Raw genomic sequence first — 26,764 nt, 5'->3', positions numbered from 1 at the left:
TATGCACATTGCTCTCTGCTGAACCAAGGAGACTCTGATCCGCGAGATCAGAGTCGTCATCATCTGAATGTGTGGCAATAAGAAGGGAATAGGTATATTTTGAATGTGTATGCTGGTATTGTACATGCAGTATAGGTAATAATTACCATTATGCACATTGCTCTCTGCTGAACCAAGGAGAACTAGAATGGTCTGTCTGTATGGTAGTCACAGGGTTTGAACAACTTCAAGGATGTACATCCTTCATATTATTATATCCTATTTAACACTTGTGGCTGGAGTAGGGAATCCTACATAGTTAAACTAGTGTGTGTGTGTGTGTGTGTGCAGTTGCGTTGCGCAATATTTCGGGGCTCCCCCGCAGGTCGGACCATGGGGCCCCGCCCACTCCCCTAAATCAATAATAAAGTGACATGGGATAGACATCGCGGCCACAGCTTTTTTTTTTTTATTTTAATTTTTTCAGGCATCATTCATTGACAAATACAAGTGGCTTTGTATTTGTTGTAACATGAAGGTATTGTAGAACGTTATAGCCATATCATAATTTGAGTTCACACAACGGAACGGTTCACATAACATAATTCTGTATAAAAGAAAAGTAGTCTACAAAAAAATAAAAAACACATCCTATAGGCTACATAGTAGAGGATGCAGTCAGGAGCTGCTTTCTATTGTAGTAGGCCTATTATTTTATACGAGCACGTCTCCTGGCATTCTTCTGCGCAAAGTCCAACACTCTTTAAATCTAGTGTCGGCTCTCAATACTAGAAACATTAATAATAATAATAATAATAATAATAATAGCTTCATTTTATATAGCGCCTTTCAAAAGACCCAAGGTCGCTTTACATAGGGGGGAAAATAACTAAAGTAAGAGAGAGTTGGGGTTTTGGACCGAGGTCCTAACCAGAATAACTGATGTTAGTACACTAACACTGGCCTCTCGAAACTCTGCTTTCCGGAGTCAGTGAGAGAAAATAGGTGATATAGATAATGGTAATTTCTTATCTATAGAACTTATGGCACGTTATGGGCACAATTTAAACCATGTACTAAAAAATGTACGGATTAGATTCCAATTCCAATGTAACCTGTAGCCTACTCGTACTGGTTATGGCAAATAAAACGTTCTATTATTCTAACCTGTCTGGACGGCTGTAGCGTGGCTGGGGGCCTGGCTGGGCTGTGTGTCTGCTGTCTGCCTGGACTCGGGGCTGACCGGGGGGTTGCTAGTGGTGGCGGGGCTGGGTGAAGAGCTTACTGCCGATGCATCTTCAGTAACGTCTGTAAAAGATCCAGAGATAGAGATTGACAACTACTCAATAATCAGGAATGATAGGAACAAACATGGAGGTGGCGTCTGTATGTACATACACAAAGACACCAAATTCATCAACAGAAATGACCTGAATCATGAATCAATTGAAACTGTATGGGTGGAAATCCTATTCGAAAGGGCGAAATCCCTACTGGTTGGCTCAATCTACAGACCGCCAGATCATAGTGGCTTTTATGACACACTTGACGGGTGTTTAGCTGGAGTTGAGGATGTAGACAAAATTCTTATTGGAGACTGGAACACGGATATGCAACGAAAAGATGCACCCGTCTTCAAGTCATTCAGTAGGTTTTGTGATCTGCACGGCCTCAGCCAGCTAATCACCCAACCCACACGTGTATGTGAATCAACTCAAGACTACCATTGACCTCATTCTGACCTCAGACAAGTCCAAGATCTCCAATAAAGGGGTTATAGCATGCGGGTTAAGTGATCATTATATGATATTCTGTACCTGCAAAAATCTAAAACAAAAGGCTGGCTGCCACAAAACAGTCACATCTAGAGACCTCAAAACCTACTCTAGCGAGGCCTTTAACCTTGAACTGGACAGTCTGGACTGGTCAGATGAACTCAATGGTACACTGGTTGAAGAAACATGGCTTGGTTTCAAAACAAAATGTTCAACAATACTAAACGACATGGCCCCCCCTAAGAACCACCAGGGTAAAAAAATCACGCCGAGCCAGGGATGCACTCCGAAATACTGGCCGCTATGAAAACCAGAGACAAAAAATGCTCTGAGTTTCGTAAAAGTCAGTCAAAGCTTACCAAAAGCACGAGCAGTGAACTCCAAGCCCACGTGACTGAACTCAAACTGGAAAGAAACATGCTGGATGTAGCCAATTACTTAAACATTTTCTTCACAAACATAGCCACAACACTGGTAAACAAACTACCCTCCCACTCAGGGCTTCATGGGGTAGAACACATAGTAGCTTACTACAAAAACCTAGGGGTCCGCAAGGACGACTTCAAGCTGGAAATGGTAACAACAGATGAGGTACTCAAAAAAACTGAGCGCCCTCCAACCTAACAAGGCCACTGGCCATGACAACATCCCCTCCAAATTCCTCAGAGACTCAGCAGCCGCCATCACCCCAGTCATCACACATAATAAACCTCTCCATAAAACAGGGACACGTCCCCAAGGACTTCAAAATTGCGAGGGTGACCCCTCTGCACAAAAAGGGCAGCAAATTAGACCCAGGCAACTACCGCCCTGTTTCTATTCTCACCTCCATCTCGAAAGTCATGGAAAAAATTGTCTACAAACAGGGCGAAAAGTACCTAGCGTAAAAAAATCTAATTTACGAATTCCAATCTGGCTTCAGAACATCCCACTCCACTGACACATGCCTTCTCTATTTGAACAACCACATCAAACAAGAGGTGGACGCGGGCAAATACTGCGGCATGGTCATGCTGGACCTACAAAAGGCCTTCGACACTGTCAATCACTCCATTCTGATTGACAAGCTAAAAGCAATTGGTTTTTTTTATTTTTTATTTATTGATCTTTTCCCCCCCCATTTTCCTCCGATTTTCTCCCATCCCAATGTTAGTCGTATGCCAATTCCCAATCCCCTTCCTGGTCGCTGCGCACTTACCCCCCACAGTCAGATCATCTGGGAGAGTGGAGGCTATCACGTGCTTCCTCCGACACACGTCCAGCCAATCAACCGCTTCTTTTCACCTGGCAGCGCGGATCCTCCCTGAGAGGGCGTAGCGTGTGGAAGGATCACACTATCCCACTCAGGTCCTATCCGCGCTTAGCAGGCGCCCCGACCGAACTGTAGGAGTCGCTGTTTACAACGACCCGGACCCACCCCGCCAGCTTCTCCCACCCTCTAATACAGCCAATTGTATTAGTGTGAACGGCCAGCCAAGCTGGTGACAACCCCGGAGCTATGAGCTGGATTCGAACAGGCGAATCCAGCTCACAGCTCCGGGGTTGGTGACAAAAGCAATTGGTTTTGATAGTCTATCAGTGAGCTGGATGCAATCCTACCTTGAGGGGAGGGAACAGATGGTGGAGGTAAACAGTACCCTATCCCCCCCCCCCTCACAGTGAGCTGTGGCGTTCCACAAGGAAGCATACTAGGACTGCTACTGTTCCTAATTTATGCAAATGACATGTTGTCAGCTTGTGACTGCAACTTGTTCCTGTTTGCGGACGACTCAGCCCTGCTGGTCTCTGACAAGAACAAGTTACAGGTTGAAAAAACCCTCAGCTCGGAACTAGGCAAAATCTGCATATGGCTCGCTGATAACAAACTATCATTACACATGGGCAAAACAGAGTCCATTCTCTTCGGTTCAAATAACAAACTCAGCAAGACCGACGGCTTCTCAGTTACAGTGGGTGACAATATTGTCACAAGGAAAGATGAAATTACCTACCTGGGCTCCATCCTAGAGGCTAATCTCTCCTGTGACAAATTGGCATCCAATGTAATAAAAAAAGTCAACCAACAAACTCGATTCTTGTACCGGATCTCCTCTCTGGTAAACAAGAATACCCTGAAGACTCTGGCAGGAGCACTCATTCAAGGGTACTACGACTATGCTTGCACCTCATGGTACCAAAGCACCTCAAAGGCGCTAAAAACAAAATTACAAACATCTCAAAACAAACTGGTGAGCAGTGTTGGGACAGTGTTGGGACAGTGTTACAGTAACGAAGTAACTTTTTGCCGTAACTAGTACTCTAACGCATAACTTTTTTAATTCAGTAACGCTGTTACCGTTACTAAATGGTTTGTTAGTTCGTTACTGCGTTCTTTTTATGTAGATTCATAGCGAGCGTCCTCCTGACTCCTGTTTGATTTCACCTGTGTTTGTTTTGATTTTACTATAGTCTAGAAAGCGTCTATACTTTCTGTAGCCGCATTTCTGGCGGACGCTCTCCGATTGGCCACTGACTGACGTTCTCTGATCAGAGAGCGTCAGTCAGTGGCCAATCAGAGAGCGTCCGCCAGAAATGCGGCTACGGAAAGTAATAGACGCTACCAGCCGACATACAGCAAATGGACACTTTTTCCAACTACTTGGAGAGATAATATACAACATGGAAACGAGATAAAGAACATGTTTGAGGGACTGCTGGACTAACGTTACATCTCGACCACTGCAGACTTTGGTAAGTGCAATGTGTTCACTGATGTGAATGCAAATGAATGGAAACTCAAGTTGATCAACGGATTTTGACTGTACGAATCTGCCAGGGAATCTCATAATACGGTACTAATCAAACAATATAAATATAGTCCTTTCATGCACAATTGATATCCTAACTATTCTAACGTTGCAATGCTTTGATTGATATCTTAAACAACGTTGCAAGACGGTTATAATGAAACGCTCCGGCGACATCAAGGCTGTTCCTTCAACCTAAGCTGCGATACAATTAGGCACGGCGCATTTCTTATTATGTCGGGACTCTGGACAACATTTGTTTGTGTCAGATTTGTGTTTGTATCTAGAGTCTAGACCACATTGCTTAGCAGAGTTCAGTGATGTGAATGGAAACTGTCAAGTTGATCAACCGATTTTGAGTATCTGTAAGCCGGGCATGGGAGCATTTTTTTTTAAAGTAACTAAATAGTTACTTTTCACAGTAACGCATTACTTTTGGGTGTAAGTACACAAAGTTACACAAAGTTACTTTGAAATGAAGTAACTAGTAAAGTAACTGAGTCACTATTTTTCAGTAACTAGCACAACACTGCTGGTCAGACTACTGCTTGACCTTACTCCTAGAACCCACCTCACCCCTGCCCACTTTGACAACCTAGGATGGCTTAGAGTAGACGACAGAGTACAGCAACTTGCAATGGGCCTGGTCTACAAGATACACTACACGACCAAGGTACCCATGTACATGACAAAATACTTCCCAAAGGTCAGTGAATACCACGATCACAACACCAGAGGGAGCTCCACAAATCATGTTAAACCCAGATTCGGCTCAAACAAGGGACTAAACACGTTTCGCAATTATGCCACATCAATGTGGAACGCCCTACCCAAAGCTGTAAAGGAATGTGAATCACTACCCACTTTCAAAACCACTCTCAAGGAACACCTACGGGAGACTGCAATTCGAAACTGGCCCCTGTAAATGTCCTAACCCAACCCCCTCCAATGTACAGAAACTTACCTAGTATGGTTGTCAATATTCCAATGTACAGTTTTGCTTGTTTGTACAGTGTTCCCCCCCCCCCCCCCCTCCAATGTAAATTACCTAGTATGGTTGTCAATATCCCAATGTACAGTTTTGCTTGTACAGTTGTACAGTGTCCCAACCCCTCCCTACCCAACCCCCCCCACACAACCTCCTCCAATGTACAGATTTCACGTCAAATGTATATACTCCCTTTTCTGGACTCTTTTTGTATCACAAACAGTACTGTATTTGCAAATCTGGTATGTCATAAATGTATAGATGTAGCAGTACTGTCTATCTGTATGTCATGTATGTCATATATGTCCTGATGAATTGAAAATGGGGGACCCTGATGTAAACAAGACTAAAGTCTTTCTTTGGTCTGCATCCCCTTAACAATTGTGTGTATTGAGCTGTACTGTATTGTACCCATTCTGCAATCTGTTAATAAAGTTGTCAATCAATCAATCAATCAAGTCAGTCTACCTTTGCTGCCTGCTGGACCAATGATGTTCTTTTTGGTAGCTTTGCCGTCTCCTGTTCGGCTTTCGCTCTTATCTTGTTTTTCTGAGCACCGCTTGGGTATTTGCGCTTCATTTTTACCAGCGCTTCCCGCTTTGTTTTGAACGCTGCCCAGCCTGCCAATGAACATTAGTTATCAGCCGGCTAACCCTATCGCAGGTGAGCAAATAATTATAATGATACACTGTTGTACTACAGCGTACACATGACGGGGTCAGGGTGCCTAGCAACATAGCAGGGAGGGGGGGGGGGGGCCGCCCTCTGCGCCCTGTTCCCGCGTTACGAAATATACAGTCGGGGCGTGCAGGGGCCTCCCCTACGCCACTGTGTGTGTGTGTGTGTGTGTGAGAAAGTGACACAAACAGACAGTTCATAACTAACCGGTTTCTTGCAGCTGTTCCATGAGATCAGAGTCGTCATCATCTGAATGTGTGACAATAAGAAGGGAATAGGTTTATTTTGAATGTGTATGCTGGTATTGTACATGCAGTATAGTATAGGTAATAATTACCATTATGCACATTGCTCTCTGCTGAACCAAGGAGAACTAGAATGGTCTGTCTGTATGGTAGTCACAGGGTTTGAACAACTTCAAGGATGTACATCCTTCATATTATTATATCCTATTTAACACTTGTGGCTGGAGTAGGGAATCCTACATAGTTAAACTAGTGTGTGTGTGTGTGTGTGTGTGTGTGTGTGTGTGTGTGTGTGTGTGTGTGTGTGTGTGTGTGTGTGTGTGTGTGTGTGTGTGTGTGTGTGTGTGAGAAAGTGACACAGACAGTTCATAACTAACCGGTTTCTTGCAGCTGTTCCATGGGCGTACTGCTTGGTCCAGGGGTGGCTTCTGTTGACACAAAGACATCCACATATCAACAACTACAGTATCTCACATCTTATGGTGTGTGTGTGTGTGTGTGTGTGTGAGAGAGAATGACGGAGACAGACAGTTCATAACTAACCGGCTTGGTGCATCTTTTCCATGGGCGTACTGCTTGGTCCAGGGGGGGTGGCTTCTGTTGACACAAAAGACATCCACATATCAACAACTATAGTATTTCACATCTTATGGTGTGTGTGTGCTTGTGTACGGTTTATTGTGAAAAGAAAGGCATTAGCTTTACCTCCTGATGTTAATTTGAGCATTTCTGCTCTCATCTCCGGACTTGTGGGGAGGAAAGTGCTGGACATATCCACACTGTAAAACTTGACCACTGCTGCCAGGTGTTTACATGGGGCCCCAGTTTGTCCTGCCGGGCATGAGCACAGCTCCATCTCCATGTCCACGATGTATGTCCCCTGGGCCTTCACCGACCCCTTCACCTCATACGTGTTGTCCTCAAGCTATACAAATCATAAGTCATACAAGGGACATTATACAATGGCTAAATCTGCACTGGTTACTGCAGTAATCTCTAAAAGTATGCATTTGATATAGTACCTGCTGAACCTGAGATGCAGTGTGGTTGCAATCCTGGGGAAGGAATCTCTTCTTCTGGTACGCCTCCCAGCGTCCGAGGGCAACATCCACAATGCGGGCCTCATAGTAGACATCCAGCCTCGAGGTCAGGAGGTCAAACACTTGGCCTGGATTGAAGGCTTTCGTCTTCTGGAGGATCTTGTCCTTGAGGACCACCCGCATCGCTGCTTCAGCGAAATTGTTGGTGTTAATTCCCCGGGTGAGGAGACCGCAGCTGTCCCGGTAACAGAGTGCCCAACACTCCCTGCAACTGTACAGGCGCTCAATGTATCGCAGGTACTTTTCATACCTGCAATTGATCAAATAAGGAAACAAACAGAGAAAATGCACATACATCGATGTAATGACAGCAGGCTCATAAAGAGGTAGACACATATATGAAGTATGCAAACACAAGCATCCTGACTTTCTTGCACCGAATTTGCAAGACTGCTGTGTGATTGTGGGAATGTCTGTGTACAGCTAAACATAAGCAAACTTGTCTAAGCACTAACCTGACTGCAACAGGGTGCTCTTTCGCCTCCAAGTACAGCCTGTCCACCTCTGCTATCTCCTTGGAGTAGAGCATCTCTTTAACCACAGTGAACAGAGTTGGTCTGTCTCTGCACTCCACCAGACTCTCCTTGCTCCACAGCCATCTCCATACTGCTTGTAGCAGATGAAAGGAGCACAGGAGAGGAGTGGCTAGTGGGAATGCCCTCCCTAAGGCTAACCTCTCTGCCTTGCAGTCATCCGTGATGAATACCTGTGGCCCTGCTGCTCCCCTGCCAGCAAAGGCCCTCTCTCCAATCAAATTCTTCAGCAGCTGTAACCCTTCAAAAATAGTCTCCTCGTCCTCAGACTGGCAGAAGAAGATCCCCAATGGTAGACCTCCGGCAGGGCTGTGTGTCAGCAACAAAAAAACTTGCATGTTCTTCCTATCCATGTTTCCTGAAGAGTCTATGAAGCAGAGTTCGCCACTGTGCTTCAGCTGACAGACCGACAAACACAGACGGACAGACAGACAGACAGACACAGAGGCAGGCATAGTTAGTGTTAGTTATTGTGTTACTTAGTTGCCACCTCAGCACCACTGTGAATGGAACACCATGACAAAATCACAGTATACAGATACAAATAGCCAAAATACCTGGTGGTGCACTTTTTTCATCAGGGGAGAGCACACCGCAATTAATGGGGCTCCCTGAGAAGAGGTTCCCATTACGGCACAGCTGTCCTGGCACTTCTCGTTGTAGGTTTCCACCTGTTTCCGGAGGGCTTCCACCATACTTGGGCCACTCTGGACGCCAGATTGGTCCTTGGACACCCTTTTGAATAATCTGGCATAGAACACTAATTTAGTTGGTGGAATTGTAACTGCATACAATTCCAATTCAATGAACATCTACATGGTTATGAATATTTTGGCAGTACTGTAGTTTATAATTGAACGTCTACCTTTGCACATAGGCCATGTCTGGGCAGATCTCTCTGTTGCCTGCAGCATAGACGTAGTTGTCTCCTTGTTCGATTTTGATATCGTGCTTTAGCACAGCCAAAGCAGAAGGAGGCGTGTGGCCAATCGCAAATAACCCTGTCAATGTGTCTATGGCCTTTTGTCCAACATCTCTATAGTGGATGGCATCTGCAACATGGAGATTATGATTGTGCCTATTCAAAATGCGAACGCGCATTGGGAAATGAGGGATGTGTGGGTCTTTGCTCCTGTAAAACAAATCAAAATCAACTTAACAATAAAAACTAGGCCCCAACTGTTATGTCCATAAAAACAATTGAATTATAAGTATTGTATAGTTCAAACTCACTGCATTCCTCTATTTCTTAGTGCAACATCCATGGTAGCTTGGCAGCCGGTGTTTTTGGATGACATGCTGCGCACCTTATGCTGGCACCGGTAACGTTTCTGCAAAACATTTTGATTGAATGCAGTATGGGTTAGCAGTATGGGCTAGCAGTATGGGTGAAAGACAGAAATGGTAGTCTAACAAATGACAGTAAGACGTTTTGACAACACAATTCTTACGTTGAATAGGACACGGCGCCCCATCCCTGGTCGGGTAGCCTCCACTCTCCATGTCACCCCAGTCACCCCAGATGACTCGTTCACCAACCTCACCCACTCCTTGGCCTGTTCCACAGTGCGGACATCCACGCGTACTGTAGACACGAAACCAGTGTGGTCTCCTAATGGGGCCACCTCTTCTTCATACCCGCACACATGAAGCGGAAACTTGTCAGGCAGCCAACGCTACAGGAGACATGCAATTAGCCTACTGGTAATTTAAGACCCCCACATAAAGATCAGGAATGATCATAATCCACGAAAGGGATTACCTTTAACTGTGGGTAGACCTCTATATTCTTGTCTTGTGCTCTCGCTGGGTAGTCCTCACAAACCCCACCACCAAGTCTAAAGTCCAAATGAACACAAAAACAGCAGGCTAGCTATTTAGGTATACAAATACTGTATATCTTATATCAGGGGTGAAAATTAACTTTTTGGCTCACCCGCCAGGGGGACTGGTAGATGAAAAAAAATCCATCGGCCAAGTATATTTTTTACCGGCCAAATAATGTATTTGTCACAAATATCTGTTTTAGTAGGCTACATTTTTTTGAGCATTATATGCGTTCAATTACATAGCCTACTGAAAGCTTTGCTCCACTAGTCTGTCAAACAATTAGTTTCTGTGTGACTGGTACACACATTTACCTGCCAGAGTGGCAGGTAGCCTTCTGAAATCTAGTCGCCAAATGGAAGTTTTACCTGCATTTGGCCGGTGGCAGGTGTTAATTTTCAGCCCTGCTTATGATGTAGCCTACAGCACACCAGGTTTTAGAAATGTGCCTCATGAATAAAATGCATTACTCTGATTGCTAGGGTAACAACACCCCTTAGCTGTTATAAAAACCACCATAAACCACGGAATAACTATGTACTAAAATGTACCTCTGCTTGGCTGAATAGCAGTGATCCTCCATATTCCAGCACGAGGGTGGGTGGACGTAGGCCATGTAAAAGCGTGTGTCCTTCCTTGAAACGAAGGAAGGAAGGATTCAAGGATGAGTATTCGGACAGGCCCCAGGTGTTGTCAATTAGCAGGGCCCAACTTCCATGGAGTGGAGTATAGGACTATAAACCTCTCTTGGAAAGCATCATGTGACCCTTTCTAGCCAATCACACTGCCGTATTCAGACTCAGTCTATTTTGCCATTGTTGATCTATCTATAGGGGGGCCTATAGCCTATTCGACCAGATGAAAAGTCAATCAGCTGTTCTATCTACAAACTATTCATAGGTTTCATCTGTAGTCCTCTACCTGCCATGTTGAGGACCAACACAGGTGATTCAAATGAATTCATTAATTGTACTGCCCATGATTCAATTCAGTAGAGCCAATCAGACAAATTGGATCACCTGTGTTGGTCCTCAACATGGCATTCATAGTCCTCTAGACTCTACTACAGATGAAACCCATGAATACAGAGGTGCTTCACCTTATCACTCGCTCTCTACCAGCTAGCTACTACTGACCGACTCAGCTGAGAGCGTTGTTTCTTGTTGTGATCGTGTCATCATATAAAAAACTAAACTGTAGAAACTAACACACATGACGCACAACTAAGCATATTATTTGATAGTGAATGGAGGTTATGGCTCGAGACACAATGCAGATAACACACAGACCGCTGGGAATACAGACAAGGTAAACGCATTAGTTGGGGATGTTGGGACTTGATTCGGGACATATAGTACAAATAACACGCACTAGACTAAACTGTAGACACTAGCACACAGGACACACAAATGGGATGACGGGGAACATGGGGAATCACATTCGGAGACCGGACTGAGAGCTCTGGAAATGTACTAACATATGAAAGATAAAAATTCAAATTAAATGTTGGGCAATAATAGGGACATTGGAGAATCCCCATTGGGGATATCTACGTCGTTATAGGAGGGGCCCTCTCCAGGAGAGCCTTACCCCTCCAACGCGCCAACGGGGGTTAAACTGGGTTAAAAGATTTACCTGGGAAGTGCCAATTGTCATTAGTATTATTTTCTTCTGAGTTATGTTAGAATAGCAGTTGCTTTAAATGTGCACATGGACAAATATGAAGGACAAGAATTCAAAATGTTGGACATAAAGAGAGGCTTGGAGAATCTCCTTTGGGGGATATCTCCGTCTCTGGGGGGGGGGGGGGGGGGGGCTTCTCCAGTGGGAGGGCTGATCCCCCCCTCAAACCGCCAATCGGGGTAAGAGTGCTAACCATATAACCATTTCTGTTCACTTCATTTTTCTTATTGTGTTGTTAGTTTAGTTTTTCATAAATATATGCGGTGATGTCGGCGACATGGGAGGTACAGAGGTGGGCAGGCTGGGTTCAGTGGGGGGGGCATTGTTCCGGCGGTTCGACCCGGGGGAGGGGGGGCCTTGCGTGTTGTGGGATTGGTGTGGGGGGGGTGGGGTTTCCTGGGGCCCTCGGACGCCGTGGCGGTCTGGTCACCGGGCTTGGGGTCGCGGGGGGGGTCGGGGGATCATTGAGGCGTGGTACTTTGGCCTTCTGCGGGTCTGGGCTTGGGGTCCTCGTGGGCCGGGGGCCTGGTGGGGGCGGGTGGGAGCTCAAGGTGCTCGGCTCCGCGCATGGTGGACCAGGATATGGGGGTGTTCTGTTTCTCGGGGAGGCGGGAGGGAGGGGTTTCTCTCAGGGGGATCAGAGCGGCTGGGCTCTGCCCGGCGGGGTCCTGTGTGTTGGGGGGTCGGGGCTCTCGGTGACATTGGAAATAGCGGGCTTGGCTCGGTGGGGGGGTCCCCTATCCTTTCCTCTACTGGGCTGGCCCAATGAACCTATCTCAAACCCTGCCCTCTTTTCTTGATCCTCCAATCACAGCTGTCGCTTACCTCGGACTTCCTCGTACAAACAAAGTTTGTCCGAGGTAAGCGACAGCTGTGATTGGAGGATCAAGAAAAGGGGCAGGGTTTGAGATAGGTCTATTGATTCAAGGGACCCGTGTCGCCGCACATCGGCCTGGGATATGGGGGGCTCCTATGGGCTTAGCTCAGGGGGGGGGGAAACTTTTGTTTATCAAAAAACTGCAAATAAAAATGTAAGTAAAAAAAAAAAAAATGCTGTAAGTGGTTTTTCTTTTGTTAAAATAAGTGTTAAAGGAACACGCCAACTTTTGGGGAAATTCGCTTATTTGCCATCTACTCTGGAGTTCATTCACGTCATTCACTGGAAGTAGGTGTGCCAGTGTAGCCTAGTTCCCAACAGTCACGAAGAAAAGAAAAAAAAACAGAGGTGATGAAATGACTGCGCCCAGGCAGCAGTGGTGCAGCAAACAATTGTTCCAAGTATATATCTGCTTAGAAAACGAAAATGTCAAATTTTTTATTTATTTTTTTCTCCACGTGGTAAATACACAGGTCACAACATGTTTACAGGAACGTTTTGGAGTTGTATTTGGAGTGTATGTCGTGACTGTTGGGAACTAGGCTACACTGGCACACCTACTTCCAGTGAATGATGCTAAGCTAGGCTAAAGGTGTGGCTGTTCCCTAAACCTAATGCATGCACAGAGAAGAAAAGGGTATCTTATCTGCTGACCCTTTCACTACCACAATACAGAAGGTTAACCCTTTCACTACCACACTACAGAAGGTTAACCCTTTCACTACCACACTACAGAAGGTTAACCCTTTCACTACCACACTACAGTAGGTTAACCCTTTCACTACAACACTACAGAAGGTTAACCCTTTCACTACCACACTACAGAAGGTTAACCCTTTCACTACCAACTAAAGAAGGTTAACCCTTTCACTACCACACTACAGAAGGTTAACCCTTTCACTACAACACTACAGAAGGTTAACCCTTTCACTACCACACCACAGAAGGTTAACCTTTCACTACCACACTGCAGAAGGTTAACCCTTTCACTACCACACTACAGAAGGTTAACCTTTCACTACAGAAGGTTAACCTTTCACCTCCACACTACAGAAGGTTAACCTTTCACTACTACACTACAGACGGTTAACCTTTCACTATTACACTACAGAAGGTTAACCCTTTCACTACCACACTACAAAAGGATAACCTTTCACTACCACACTCCAGAAGGTTAACCTTTCACTACCACACTACAGGTTAACCTTTCACTACCACACTCCAGGTTAACCTTTCACTACCACACTACATAAGGTTAACCCTTTCACTACCACTCCAGAATGTTAACCCTTTCACTACCACACACCAGAATGTTAACCCTTTCACTACCACACTCCAGAATGTTAACCCTTTCACTACCACACTCCAGAAGGTTAACCTTTCACTACCACAACCCAGAAGGTTAACCCGTTCACTACAACACTACAGAAGGTTAACCCTTTCACTACCACACTACAGAAGGTTAACCTTTCACTACCACACTGCAGAAGGTTAACCCTTTCACTACCACACTACAGAAGGTTAACCTTTCACTACAGAAGGTTGACCTTTCACCTCCACACTACAGAATGTTAACCTTTCACTACTACACTACAGAAGGTTAACCTTTCACTATTACACTACAGAAGGTTAACCCTTTCACCACCACACTACAAAAGGATAACCTTTCACTACCACACTCCAGAAGGTTAACCTTTCACTACCACACTACAGGTTAACCTTTCACTACCACACTACAGAAGGTTAACCCTTTCACTACCACTCCAGAATGTTAACCCTTTCATTACCACACTCCAGAATGTTAACCCTTTCACCACCACACTCCAGAATGTTAACCCTTTCACTACCACACTCCAGAATGTTAACCCTTTCACTACCACACTCCAGAAGGTTAACCTTTCACTACCACAACCCAGAAGGTTAACCCGTTCACTACCACACCCCAGAAGGTTAACCCTTTCACTACCACAATCCAGAAGGTTAACCTTTCACTACCACACTCCAGAAGGTTTACCCTTTCACTACCACAACCCAGAAGGTTAACCCTTTCACTACCACACCCCAGAAGGTTTACCCTTTCACTACCACACCCCAGAAGGTTAATCCTTTCACTACTACACTCCATAAGGTTAACCCTTTCACTACTACACTCCAGAAGGTTAACCCTTTCACTACCACACCCCAGAAGGTTAACATTTCACTACCACACTCCAGAAGGTTAACCTTTCACTACCACACCCCAGAAGGTTAACCTTTCACTACCACACCCCAGAAGGTTAACCTTTCACTACCACACTCCAGAAGGTTAACCTTTCACTACCACACTACAGAAGGTTAACCTTTCACTACCACACCCCAGAAGGTTAACCTTTCACTACCACACTCCAGAAGGTTAACCTTTCACTACCACACCCCAGAAGGTTAACCTTTCACTACCACACTCCAGAAGGTTAACCTTTCACTACCACACTACAGAAGGTTAACCTTTCACTACCACACCCCAGAAGGTTAACCTTTCACTACCACACCCCAGAAGGTTAACCTTTCACTACCACACCACAGAAGGTTAACCCTTTCACTACCACACCACAGAAGGTTAACCTTTCACTACCACACTACAGAAGGTTAACCCTTTCACTACCACACCCCAGAAGGTTAACCTTTCACTACCACACTCCAGAAGGTTAACCTTTCACTACCACACCCCAGAAGGTTAACCTTTCACTACCACACTCCAGAAGGTTAACCTTTCACTACCACACTACAGAAGGTTAACCTTTCACTACCACACCCCAGAAGGTTAACCTTTCACTACCACACCCCAGAAGGTTAACCTTTCACTACCACACTACAGAAGGTTAACCCTTTCACTACCACACTACAGAAGGTTAACCTTTCACTACCACACCCCAGAAGGTTAACCTTTCACTACCACACCCCAGAAGGTTAACCTTTCACTACCACACTACAGAAGGTTAACCCTTTCACTACCACACTACAGAAGGTTAACCTTTCACTACCACACCCCAGAAGGTTAACCTTTCACTACCACACTACAGAAGGTTAACCCTTTCACTACCACACTACAGAAGGTTAACCTTTCACTACCACACCCCAGAAGGTTAACCTTTCACTACCACACCCCAGAAGGTTAACCTTTCACTACCACACTACAGAAGGTTAACCCTTTCACTACAACACTACAGAAGGTTAACCCTTTCACTACCACACTACAGAAGGTTAACCCTTTCACTACCAACTAAAGAAGGTTAACCCTTTCACTACCACACTACAGAAGGTTAACCCTTTCACTACAACACTACAGAAGGTTAACCCTTTCACTACCACACCACAGAAGGTTAACCTTTCACTACCACACTGCAGAAGGTTAACCCTTTCACTACCACACTACAGAAGGTTAACCTTTCACTACAGAAGGTTAACCTTTCACCTCCACACTACAGAAGGTTAACCTTTCACTACTACACTACAGACGGTTAACCTTTCACTATTACACTACAGAAGGTTAACCCTTTCACTACCACACTACAAAAGGATAACCTTTCACTACCACACTCCAGAAGGTTAACCTTTCACTACCACACTACAGGTTAACCTTTCACTACCACACTCCAGGTTAACCTTTCACTACCACACTACATAAGGTTAACCCTTTCACTACCACTCCAGAATGTTAACCCTTTCACTACCACACGCCAGAATGTTAACCCTTTCACTACCACACTCCAGAATGTTAACCCTTTCACTACCACACTCCAGAAGGTTAACCTTTCACTACCACAACCCAGAAGGTTAACCCGTTCACTACAACACTACAGAAGGTTAACCCTTTCACTACCACACTACAGAAGGTTAACCTTTCACTACCACACTGCAGAAGGTTAACCCTTTCACTACCACACTACAGAAGGTTAACCTTTCACTACAGAAGGTTGACCTTTCACCTCCACACTACAGAATGTTAACCTTTCACTACTACACTACAGAAGGTTAACCTTTCACTATTACACTACAGAAGGTTAACCCTTTCACCACCACACTACAAAAGGATAACCTTTCACTACCACACTCCAGAAGGTTAACCTTTCACTACCACACTACAGGTTAACCTTTCACTACCACACTACAGAAGGTTAACCCTTTCACTACCACTCCAGAATGTTAACCCTTTCATTACCACACTCCAGAATGTTAACCCTTTCACCACCACACTCCAGAATGTTAACCCTTTCACTACCACACTCCAGAATGTTAACCCTTTCACTACCACACTCCAGAAGGTTAACCTTTCACTACCACAACCCAGAAGGTTAACCCATTCACTACCACACCCCAGAAGGTTAACCCTTTCACTACCACAATCCAGAAGGTTAACCTTTCACTACCACACTCCAGAAGGTTTACCCTTTCACTACCACAACCCAGAAGGTTAACCCTTTCACTACCACACCCCAGAAGGTTTACCCTTTCACTACCACACCCCAGAAGGTTAATCCTTTCACTACTACACTCCATAAGGTTAACCCTTTCACTACTACACTCCAGAAGGTTAACCCTTTCACTACCACACCCCAGAAGGTTAACCTTTCACTACCACACTCCAGAAGGTTAACCTTTCACTACCACACCCCAGAAGGTTAACCTTTCACTACCACACCCCAGAAGGTTAACCTTTCACTACCACACTCCAGAAGGTTAACCTTTCACTACCACACTACAGAAGGTTAACCTTTCACTACCACACCCCAGAAGGTTAACCTTTCACTACCACACTCCAGAAGGTTAACCTTTCACTACCACACCCCAGAAGGTTAACCTTTCACTACCACACTCCAGAAGGTTAACCTTTCACTACCACACTACAGAAGGTTAACCTTTCACTACCACACCCCAGAAGGTTAACCTTTCACTACCACACCCCAGAAGGTTAACCTTTCACTACCACACCACAGAAGGTTAACCCTTTCACTACCACACCACAGAAGGTTAACCGTTCACTACCACACTACAGAAGGTTAACCCTTTCACTACCACACCCCAGAAGGTTAACCTTTCACTACCACACTCCAGAAGGTTAACCTTTCACTACCACACCCCAGAAGGTTAACCTTTCACTACCACACTCCAGAAGGTTAACCTTTCACTACCACACTACAGAAGGTTAACCTTTCACTACCACACCCCAGAAGGTTAACCTTTCACTACCACACCCCAGAAGGTTAACCTTTCACTACCACACTACAGAAGGTTAACCCTTTCACTACCACACTACAGAAGGTTAACCTTTCACTACCACACCCCAGAAGGTTAACCTTTCACTACCACACCCCAGAAGGTTAACCTTTCACTACCACACTACAGAAGGTTAACCCTTTCACTACCACACTACAGAAGGTTAACGTTTCACTACCACACCCCAGAAGGTTAACCTTTCACTACCACACTACAGAAGGTTAACCCTTTCACTACCACACTACAGAAGGTTAACCTTTCACTACCACACCCCAGAAGGTTAACCTTTCACTACCACACCCCAGAAGGTTAACCTTTCACTACCACACTACAGAAGGTTAACCCTTTCACTACCACCACTTAACAGTCTGTAGTAAACACTACACCGTAAACAGGGGTGCAGTCGTAATATCAGAACTGCCTGGACGCCACGTGCGCGCATACATGTTCCCTGCCGTGCGCACAGAACAGATGATTATTATGCATAAATAGTAGGAAACATGTTTGTATAGGAAATTACTAGTTTTAGTTTAGTTTTTGTAAATATTGCCTTGAAATAGAGAAGCTGAAAAAGGTAGCAGGATGTAGCCTTCAATATATAAAGAAATTATATTGTCAACAGATATGGTTGAAAAACAAACAATGTTTTAAATGTAATAGTTACAATTTCTTTAATTGAATTAACTTAAACTAGAAAAGTAAATACAAACAAAATTAACAATGTAACTTAGTTTACAGAAGGACAGTTTCCTTCTGAAGCACAACTTAATGCCTCATCCTTCCAGTCGGGACCATTTGTCACATAGTGAGAGGTTCCACAGATCAAGCAAACCCCCACAGCGCTTGTATTTTGGTTTTGCACGTCTCGTTCTTTGTTATGTTATTGGTATCCTATTATTATGCAAAGTCTAGGTGATGGATAAGTGCCGGTACTTGGCGCACGGCGCGACGAGTCGAGTGAAAGTTGTGAACGCATTTTTGTGTGCGCGCGCGTGCACATCCGTGCGCGTACTTCTGCTCAGAAAACTGCTGGGACGGCATGGTACCGCGTGGGACCACCACTGCACCCCTGACCGTAAACACTAGACTAAAACAGACACATATTCTGATGTTTCAAAACGCTTACTTTCCCTAACAAGAATAAATAATACAAAAAAGTATAAGAACATACATATTTATATAGTAAAATACCAGATTGGGGCTTTAAGTCCAAATGTGTGTGTGTGACTCACATGGCTGAAGGGATGATTTCTGTGGTGTCCTCATCCACCTCCTGCTGCAGAGACACAAGCTCCTGCTTGGAGTTCCTCAGGCTCTCTAGCTCCCCCTTCAGGAACCTGGGGACACAGTTAAGGACCCAAACGCTCTTCCTACTCAGAACCCTTGCACCCTCTGTAGTCTGGAGAGATGTGGATTTCAGCCAAACGTCCACACAAACTCAAAATTGCATTTTCTCTCCCTCTCTCACATTCATCCCTTTCTCAAATTCTCTCTGCAGTTACCCAAAACTAAATCTATAATTATTAAACAAAAAAAGATGTATGCAAAAACTAAACTCAGCCATCCACTGACATCCACTATCAACATGAATACATACCAGGCTCATCCACTGACATCAACTATCAACATGAATACATACCAGGCTCATCCACTGACATCAACTATCAACATGAATACATACCAGGCTCATCCACTGACATCAACTATCAACATGAATACATACTAGGCTCATCCACTGACATCAACTATCAACATGAATACATACCAGGCTCATCCACTGACATCAACTATCAACATGAATACATACCAGGCTCATCCACTGACATCAACTATCAACATGAATACATACTAGGCTCATCCACTGACATCAACTATCAACATGAATACATACCAGGCTCATCCACTGACATCAACTATCAACATGAATACATACCAGGCTCATCCACTGACATCCACTATCAACATGAATACATACCAGGCTCATCCACTGACATCAACTATCAACATGAATACATACCAGGCTCATCCACTGACATGTCTCCAACAGTAAACAAAGACAGGGCTCGACAGTGCGACCTAAAAAATAGATATGTGCAAACCTGGACATTTATTTTACGAGCACAGTGTGAATTTATTAGAATCGGGACAGAGATTTGTAAAAGAAATATATGTGTAAACCATACCCAACCCTGGTGAAAAACACCATCAACTCTGGTGAAAAACACCATTAACCCTGGTGAAAATACACGTGGCACAAGCTAGCGCTGTCTTAAATACTTCGTTTGATGGGCATGGGATTCGAATATGAAAATAAAATTTGAATATAAAAAATGTTGTGCAAAATCAACTCTGCCTCTCTTTGTTAATTACAACAAGCAATGCGGTTTGTTATTTAAGATGAGGTCGAACTCGGCACTGACAGATTTGTGTTCATTGTGCTGCTTTTATAAAGCCTCAAATGACGGCTTACAATATTTCATGAAAGCAAAGTGTTTCGTTTGTCTAAGATTTAAAAAGGTTTATACAACAGCATGCACATTTCTCAATTCTGATTTCAATTCTGAAGTCAACTTACACGTGGGTATTTGTAATAACCCCACACGCTTGGTCCCAGGACCCGCCCACAACCGCATTACTATCAATGCGCCTTGCAAGTTTTTAGAAGTGAAAGCAAGATGGCGGACACACCGGACAGTAAACGTTACGAAAGGATATGGTGATAGGGTCATAAAGACTAAATGAAAAACGATTCTGTCACGGCGAATGTGTTAGTTTCTTAAACAATGTTGGATGATGTAATTGATGGGTCATGAGTCATTGTGGAACAAAATAAAAACCGCGCAAATTGATTGATTGATTGCTAATTTTATTACCGTCCGCCTTGTTTCCAACTGGTTAAGTTTAGGCACTCTTTCGAAGTCGCTCTCTTTCGAAGTTGGTTAAGGTTAGAGTTTGTCTTTAGAGCAGGGCGATAGACCACCAGCCCTGATTCCAAACGCTAACCTTAACCAACTTCGAAAGAGAGCGACTTCGAAAAGAGTGCCTAAACTTAACCAGTTGGAAACAAGGCGGACAGTAATAAAATTAGCAATCAATCAATTCAATAATCCACGCTCACTTAAAACAGCGCACCTCCCAGCTGCTTCTATAGAAAGTAGGTTTAAAAAATAATAATAAAAAATCCCCCCTATATAGGGCAAAGAAAACTTTTTTTATTTGTTTTACCTACTTTCTATAGAAGCATCTAAGAATGAAGTTCTATAGAAAGTACAAAAGTCATGAGTCAAAACAAAAGAAAAGTTGGATGTCTAGTTGAAAGACAGTTGGATGTAGAGCTGCCGCGGTTACCGCGGTATCGCTGTTACATCACGCCCACCGCAGTGTTAAGCTGAATACCGCATCACAGCTGTTTTTTTATAATAATAATAATAAAGTACCCTGCTCTGTCGAGTTTCCAAGCGGGTAGAAGCATATCTATGGGTAGAAGTGGTACCAGAAAAGTCACGTGAAACACTGCAGACCACTGATTGGTCAGAAGAGAGACGCGTCACACGTTGGAGCGTCCTGCACAAAAGCAGAAAGCCGCCATCTTTACTGCCTCGCTAAGGATTCATTTCATTCAGGATTTGTTTGCAGCAGGAACAAGTGCAATAAACAAAAAAGGATGGATTCACTGTAGGGCTGGGCGATATGGCCTAAATATGATATCACGATATTTTCTGACCTTTCGGCGATACACGATACACATCACGATGTTTTTCTTTTTTACCCCAAACAATTCATTATGAGGCTTACCAAGACAGTATTTGAGTTTGCAAGCTAACATTAAAGACAAAATAAAATACCCATGCATTTAGCATTTTTATATTAGATTTAGATTATTAGATTATATATTGCATATGAGATATTATATGATTTAGATATGAAATATGATGAATTGAAAATGGGGGACCCTGATGTAAACAAGACTAAAGTCTTTCTCTGGTCTGCATCCCCTTAACAATTGTATGTATTGAGCTGTACTGTACCCATTCTGCAATATGTTAAAGTTTTAAATCAATCAATCAATAAATAGCATTTTAGCATTTTTATGAAACTACTGTATATATGTATGTCTCTAAATGTTTTGATGAATTGAAAATGGAGGACCCTTATGTAAAAAAGCCGAAAGTCTTTTTCTGGTCTTCATCCTCCTGTACTGTATTGTACCCATTCTGCAACCTTTTAATACAGTTTTCATTCATTCATTCTGACGGAAACATAATCATTTTGATTGACAGTCGAGTCTGCCAATGACGTCACACCGCTTGCACCCGCCCTGCTGTTCTTAGCACCAATCGGCAAGCGTTATGACTTCCTGAATGTCCCGTGTGCTGAAGTGAACACTGAACATCAACAAAGCTACTAACGTTAGCTCCCCGCGGCCGTCGAGTAGGAGACCAGTGCTTCACAGGATGCTAAATGAGGCATAATGATTTTACTACAACGAATGTTATAATAAAAGCCTTTCCATACATCTGTCTGATTGAAAACTTTATTAACAGACCGCGGAATGGGCATATCTCAGCACAGGCTGAGATATGAACGAGTAACGTGTGGACAGATTGACGCGACACAATCCTCTTGGGCAAAACATCACGATATCCACGATACGTTGAAAAAGTGTATCGTTAATGAACTGTACCCGATATTTATATAATATAGTCATATCGCCCAGCCCTAATTCACTGTGTATTCTGCCTCATTTATTGATGAAACAAAACCGACATCAATCCAATTTACCACCGAGCGGAGAGTTTAGTGTCTAACGACCACCCCTAGGCATGGTCTAATTCTCACAACCCACTCCAGCGCGTGATGTAAGGCTTTATTAAACTTTACAGCACTGACAAAGTTGAACAAAGTGCTGTACAAGTCCCACAACTTAAAAAAAAAAAGTAAAAAAAAGAAAATGTTTTTTTTTTTTTTTTTTAAGCTTCGAATTAAAATCGAATCTCGGCCCCGAAGCGTCAAAAAAAAAAAAACGAAGGTCAGCCCTAGTGGATTGTTGAATTGCATCACTGTCACTCACACGTTATTGTGATATTGTAACTGGGTTTAAAATGTCTGATGAGATGCGCTGTTTTACGGATTTGATGACGTGACGTGACTTGATAAAATGAATGAGCAATTGCAAGCCTTTGACGTTTTGTAGAATGAATTTGAGAAGATGCATTTATCTGTTCAAGCACTGTTAGTGTTATCTGATGATGAACATTCATTCCATTAAGCCTACTGCCAGCAGGCACATTTAAAGAAATATAATCTGATTGATTGGGGTAATAAGGGACTTAAAATTAGCCTATAGATTATGCATTTAACTTGTCGGCGAGGCTATTGAGCCGTACTGTATTGTACCCATTCTGCAATCTGTTAATAAAGTTTTAAATCAATCAATCAATGCCGTTAGAAAATCAGGATTTCTGCGATCGACACTTGCTGTCTTTTCAGGTGAGGCGGCCGCGCGCAATTATCCTGAGTATCAAGTCTGGTTCGAATTAACGAGAGTGAATCAGCGTTCGAGGAACAGGGAAAGCCTGGATTCAAACGGGTTAATTTAATCTGGATAATGGGACTTTTGATCGACTTAGTTGAACCAGGTACGGGGAACAGGGCCCAGACTCATACTCCTACTCAGAACCCTTGCACCCTCTGTAGTCTGGAGAGATGTGGATTTCAGCCAGACGTCCACACAAACTCAAAATTGCATTTTCTCTCCCTCTCTCACATTCATCCCTTTCTCAAATTCTCTCTGCAGTTACCCAAAACTAAATCTATAATTATTAAACAAAAAAAGATGTATGCAAAAACTAAACTCAGCCATACTAAACTCAGCCATCCACCTACATCAACTATCAACATGAATACATACCAGGCTCATCCACTGACATCAACTATCAACATGAATACATACCAGGCTCATCCACTGACATCAACTATCAACATGAATACATACCAGGCTCATCCACTGACATGTCTCCGACAGTAAACAAAGACAGGGCTCGACAGTGCGAGCAAAAAAATAGATGTGTGCGAACCTGGACATTTATTTTACGAGCACAGTGTGAATTTATTAGAATTGGGACAGAGATTTGTAAAAGAAATATATATGAATAAATTTAATTTTAACCATACCCAACCCTGGTGAAAAACACCATCAACCCTGGTGAAAATAACACCAAACAACATGCGTTGTTATTGTTACGCCATTCACAAAGGGGTCACGTGGTGTAGTAGTAAAAGCCAGCAGGTTTCAGGTATGGAACGGTGAAGGGGGGGGGAACGGGGAAGTCATATTTTGCTGACTGCACGCTACACAAGGTAAATCAACCTGTGATTCACTTTATTATGATACTACTATATCAGGGGTCAAACTCGCGGCCCGCGGGCCAATTGCGGCCCGAGGGATGATATTTTGCGGCCCCCTACTTGACATTAAAGTTTAGTGTTAATGCGGCGCGCAACTGTTTGCCGAGTCGTTGCGCGAGAGTTGGAAGTTTTATTTATTTTATCACTTGTAGGCTACCATAGCGCAGGCTCATGCCAGCAACGTTACGTTAGTGACTTGGTTGAAACGTGATTCCGGAGTGATATCAAGTAAAGTGGAAGGCAAATTCATCCTCGTTATCTCCTCTGACTGCGAGCAGTGCGCTGCACTGCCACTGTCTGTCTGTGTCTGTGTATGGGTCTGGTCTAGGGATGCCCCGATCACATTTTTTGCCACCGATACCGATCACCGATCGTCGTGAGCCATATCGACCGATACCGATCCGATACCGATCGTTTTTGATTAAAAAAAATGTAAAATTATTTTATATAAATTTTTTTTTATACAATATATTATATAATTAGACTTGTACTTGTATTATCTGCGAGACATCGCCACCACGCAACAAGCTCCACTGTCTGTGTGTACTCTAGTAGCCTCCAGCTACGGCCAGGATTCTCCGGAGCTGCAGCTAGACCCTATACTCGAGTAGCCTGCAGCTACGGCCAGGATTCTCCGGAGCTGCAGCTAGACCCTATTGATCATATTCAACAACATGCCCTCAGCTTGAATACGCATCGAATGAGTGTTATAAAACATTGATATCAGGAGCTATCTATGGCTACTGCTGGCCGGCTATATAACGTTGATACAGCGCCTCTGTGAACTATTTAGTTCAGTGGGACATTTAGTTTTGAACAGTGAGCTGGCGTCAGCTAACATGAGCTAGCTGAGGTATCATACACGTCTCTACTAGACTTGCTGGAGCGTTTGTTGATGTCAGGAGCTATCGGTAGCTGGCCGGCTAGATACCATTCGGTTAGACAATGCCTCATCATGTATTGGACTGGAAGTGAATGGTTGACTGGGTCATTTTGTAACGGTAGCTAACGTTAGCTAAGGGAGACGCCGTCCTCCCGTCCCACTAGACTAGACTACTAGACCCGTGTTTACATGCGCGCGGGAGGGGCTGGAGGGAGGAGCAGACGCCGCACAGCTCCCGGTGTCTGAGACAGAACTCAGCGAGACGAGCGAGTGAGATCGGTTTTGACGATCGGCGAAAATAAAGCATTATCACTGATCACCGATCGCATATTTATACTGATTATCGGCCGATAACGATCGGTGGCCGATCGATCGGGGCATCCCTAGTCTGGTCCAATCACATTCAGCGTCCCGTCAGTGTTTTCCCCCCTCACCCACATTCTGCGAATCAGAGGCAGAGTAGGGCGGGTCTTAAACAGTCTGAGTCAGAGCAGAGTTGACAGCGCATCTACAGTAAACTCGCTCCCAGTTTTATCTCCATGAGATAAATGTAGCTACTAGCCTAGTTTCGCCAGCAGACAGCCAGCAGAAAAATATGGCATTTTCAAAGATGGTCAGTAAAAGAAAAGTCGACTGCAATTCAAAGGTGAATGGACTGAAAAATATGCGTTCATCCTGAGTCCCAGCACCAAACCAATGTGACTATATGCCAAGAAACGGTAGCTCTTGTGAAGGGTGGCAATTTGAAAATAATGTATGACTGAAGGGATGGAGACCATGTTTGAAGGCAAACAAAAGCAAATCCCCCTCAGATAGCACAGCAAACAGAATAACTGAAATACTGGCTGGTGATTTGATTAAACAGCTTTGTGATAGAATAAAAAAAAATGCACAGTGCATTTCCATAGCTGTGGATGAGTCCACTGACACCACTGAGAAGCCTATGTTCTGAAGAACCATTCATGTTCTGAAGAACTGTTCATGTTCTGAAATGTTATTGCTAAAGATTGAGAAGATTGGATCAGTTGTACTTTTTTTTGAATTGTGAATTTATTTATTTAGATTTATGACCGCAGTACTTCACCGAAAGGACGAGTAGCGAGATCTCTCCGTGGGAGGACAGGCGAAATGAAGAAGTCTCCGTCTTATCAGCTACACACAAAGGACTATGTCGGGCACTGAAGTCGAGGATATTTATGAAAGGCGAGAATACTTCATACTTCATTTTGAGTTTTAACGAGACGGAAGACGACAGTGGTTTTGGTTGTCTGAGTAATAGCACAGCTCCAGGGCAACGGAACTCCCCCGTGTAGGAGAGAGCGACGGAAGCTGCCCCGTTTAGGAGAGAGCGACAGACAGCTCTCCTGTATGTTATTTCATAAAGACCCCGGATGTGAAGTGAGTGACCCACCATCACCACCACCACCACCACCATCACCACCACCACCACCATCATCATCATCACCACCACCAGCTAAGTACCTAGCTTAGCTTCAGTTTAGCCTAACCTGAAAAGACAGGAAATAAGGGAATATGCCGGGACTCGGCTCTCCCACAGAATGTACTAATTGCTTGAAGATGCGTATGAAGATTGTAAAGCTGGAGGCTGGAGGCTCGAACCAGGACCTCACCCCCGGTACCGCCAAGAAATAGTTTCAACCTACTCTCAGAAACATGCATATCAACACCCAAAGCAAAGAGACATAGAAGCGTGGCTAACAACGCTAACGAAGCAAACAGCGGGCAAAA

The 26,764-nt window shown here is 44.0% G+C and overlaps 1 protein-coding gene across 1 annotated transcript in view; it reads right to left on the bottom strand.

Moving 5' to 3' along the window:
* The window catches only part of LOC311240719 (uncharacterized protein), a 47,545-nt gene that overhangs the window by 831 nt on the left and 19,950 nt on the right, over nt 1-26,764 (bottom strand). Inside the window, exons 5-18 of the mRNA XM_084329293.1 lie at nt 18,957-19,061; nt 10,463-10,546; nt 9,847-9,922; nt 9,536-9,760; nt 9,318-9,415; nt 8,950-9,216; nt 8,642-8,831; nt 8,007-8,482; nt 7,474-7,801; nt 7,157-7,376; nt 6,995-7,048; nt 6,829-6,879; nt 6,414-6,455; nt 1,147-1,287 (exon numbers count right to left, since the gene is read on the bottom strand). Of these exons, the coding sequence (XP_084185419.1) occupies nt 1,147-1,287; nt 6,414-6,455; nt 6,829-6,879; nt 6,995-7,048; nt 7,157-7,376; nt 7,474-7,801; nt 8,007-8,482; nt 8,642-8,831; nt 8,950-9,216; nt 9,318-9,415; nt 9,536-9,760; nt 9,847-9,922; nt 10,463-10,546; nt 18,957-19,061 (2,357 nt within the window). The remainder of the gene's footprint in view (nt 1-1,146; nt 1,288-6,413; nt 6,456-6,828; nt 6,880-6,994; nt 7,049-7,156; nt 7,377-7,473; nt 7,802-8,006; nt 8,483-8,641; nt 8,832-8,949; nt 9,217-9,317; nt 9,416-9,535; nt 9,761-9,846; nt 9,923-10,462; nt 10,547-18,956; nt 19,062-26,764) is intronic.

Source organism: Notolepis coatsorum (genome assembly GCF_963971535.1).
Source record: "Notolepis coatsorum genome assembly, chromosome: 14".
Taxonomy (NCBI): Eukaryota; Metazoa; Chordata; class Actinopteri; order Aulopiformes; family Paralepididae; genus Notolepis; species Notolepis coatsorum.
The sequence above is the reverse complement of the archived record's forward strand: the minus strand, read 5'-3'. Positions and strand labels throughout refer to the sequence as shown.